Source organism: Austrofundulus limnaeus, unplaced genomic scaffold, assembly GCF_001266775.1.
Source record: "Austrofundulus limnaeus strain Quisiro unplaced genomic scaffold, Austrofundulus_limnaeus-1.0 Scaffold314, whole genome shotgun sequence".
Lineage (NCBI taxonomy): Eukaryota > Metazoa > Chordata > Actinopteri > Cyprinodontiformes > Rivulidae > Austrofundulus > Austrofundulus limnaeus.
In genome coordinates this window covers 88,473-90,360 of record NW_013952716.1, presented here as the reverse complement: position 1 = coordinate 90,360, position 1,888 = coordinate 88,473, and the positions used below count along the sequence as shown (strand labels likewise).

General features: G+C 45.7%; 1 protein-coding gene across 1 annotated transcript in view; it reads right to left on the bottom strand.

Annotated features, from left to right (window-relative positions):
- Positions 1-1,528, bottom strand: part of LOC106527194 (phosphatidylinositol-binding clathrin assembly protein) — a 108,035-nt gene extending 106,507 nt beyond the window's left edge. The window contains exon 1 of the mRNA XM_014021997.1: positions 354-1,528. Coding sequence (XP_013877451.1) covers positions 354-483 — 130 coding nt within the window. The 5' untranslated portion in view covers positions 484-1,528. The remainder of the gene's footprint in view (positions 1-353) is intronic.
- Positions 1,529-1,888: the final 360 nt, after the last annotated feature.

Below are 1,888 nucleotides of genomic sequence, written 5' to 3'. Positions count from 1 at the left end.
TGTACAAGCTGTTTAGATTGTCAAAAAGCCTGTGTTTTTAGGGTTATTAACGGAGTTTGTGTACTCAGACCAGTAATATTTGGGGTCACAAGTTTTTGTCATGAATATTTTGTGGGTCAGAAGATAAAAAGTTTGGGAACCACTGGTCTAGACTCCTGGGAACGCTAGCAAAAACGTGAAAACCTTTACAAAATGTCTAACTGTCTGTTGTTGAACATGCAGGACAGTGGCTCTGCAGGGCCAGGACTGGACGCCACTCATCTTAAAAACGAAGTGGAGGTGAGCTTTAGCTGCAGAAACCCATCAGAGGAGCTCGTCTCCCACAAATCCGGACAACATTCAGGTGTACTCACAGTCCAGGTGCTTCTTCTTGGGTCCGCTGACTTCATGTGTTGTGGCTTTGCACACAGCCTTGCTGATGGCAGAGCCAGTCATGCTGTGCTGAGCCGCGGTGATCCGATCCGTGATAGATTGGCCCGACATGGTTCCTATTACTTTAATTAATCAATCAGACCCCCTACAGAAATGTGGGGGGTTAAAATAAAAAAAACAGAAGCAACGATGCGATCAATGCGGGATTTAAAGCCCGCAGACGGGTTGTTTCCTCCCGACAGTCCGCAGGGAAATAACGCTGGAGTTGAAGCTTTCACAATCAGCTGCACCTCTCCTGCTTTTAGTTGTTTGGCAAAAGTTTCTTCCGTGTATTTATCGAGTAAATAAAGCACGGTGACAGTGTTGCATTGRCAGCTAAGTGTTAGCTAATGTTTCCGCTGCAGCACTCGAACCAGGAAAGAGTCCCACTGTAGAAACTGGACACACTCGAAAATACTTTCTGGCCACAAATAAACATAGCTAATTAGCTTGGTTTGTAGCCTGAATGCTTTGTTTTGTTTGTTTGTTTTTAGGGGGTAAAGGAAAAAAAAGACAAATCCAGCCTCGAACTGGGCGAAGAAACGGAGCAATAAAGTTGCGAAGTTTCAAAAAAAGGGGAAAAGAAAAAATAAGTTCCTCCTCCACGTCAAAAACTTGTGTTAGCTCGGGTTGTGAAGCGGTTTACTGGGTTAAATCCTCTGYCGGGTGAGAAAAGTCACTCGGGGATAAAGAAAACATTTTGAAGTTTCTCTCTGAAGGCTGGGAGCTGACAGCCGGGCTCAGGCGCACTTTCCTCCCGTGTCAGAAGAGGGTTAGCCGAGGAGCTAGCGACAGTTAGCTAACGCTCCCAGCCAGCACAGCCCGGTGTTGTGTCGAGAAAAAAAAAACCTGCCACGAAAAGCACCGGCGGAACCCCGGTGAGTTGGAGGAAAAGAAAAGAAAAAAAATGACAGCTCCTTTCAGTCGCTCCTTTTCCCTTCACGGTGCTCAGGTTCGGTCGGTGCAGACGTCCGGAGGCTGCCACCGCATTACCGACTCGGTTTGGTTCGCCAGCAGTCCCAGTCCCGGTCCCCGGTCGGTGCCRCTGTGTGAGACGTGTCGGCACTGCTTTCCCTTCATGGACTGACTCAACTCACTGCTGCCGTGCCGGACAAAATGGCAGCGTAAGAAAATCAGCTGATCTCACAACCGCGCTGCGTTCATGGCACCGCGCCGGGCTCGGAATTTATACATTCGAATTTTCAAACGTCAAACCTGCTGGGGATTTATTTTATTTTTGTACGTTTGAGACAGAACATATTCTAAATTCACGCATAAATATATGGAGGACATAACCTATCATTATTGGAAATAAATGTATAAATATATAACTGGCTTATTAAAATAAGAACGATAATTTAGATTTAAACTGCAAAATAAAGACACTAAAAAGCAGTGTGGGCACAGTTCCCCTAAAGCACTAACAGGGGAACTGATTTCCTAATTAGTGCTTTAGGGCTTTTGCTATTTTTTAAAA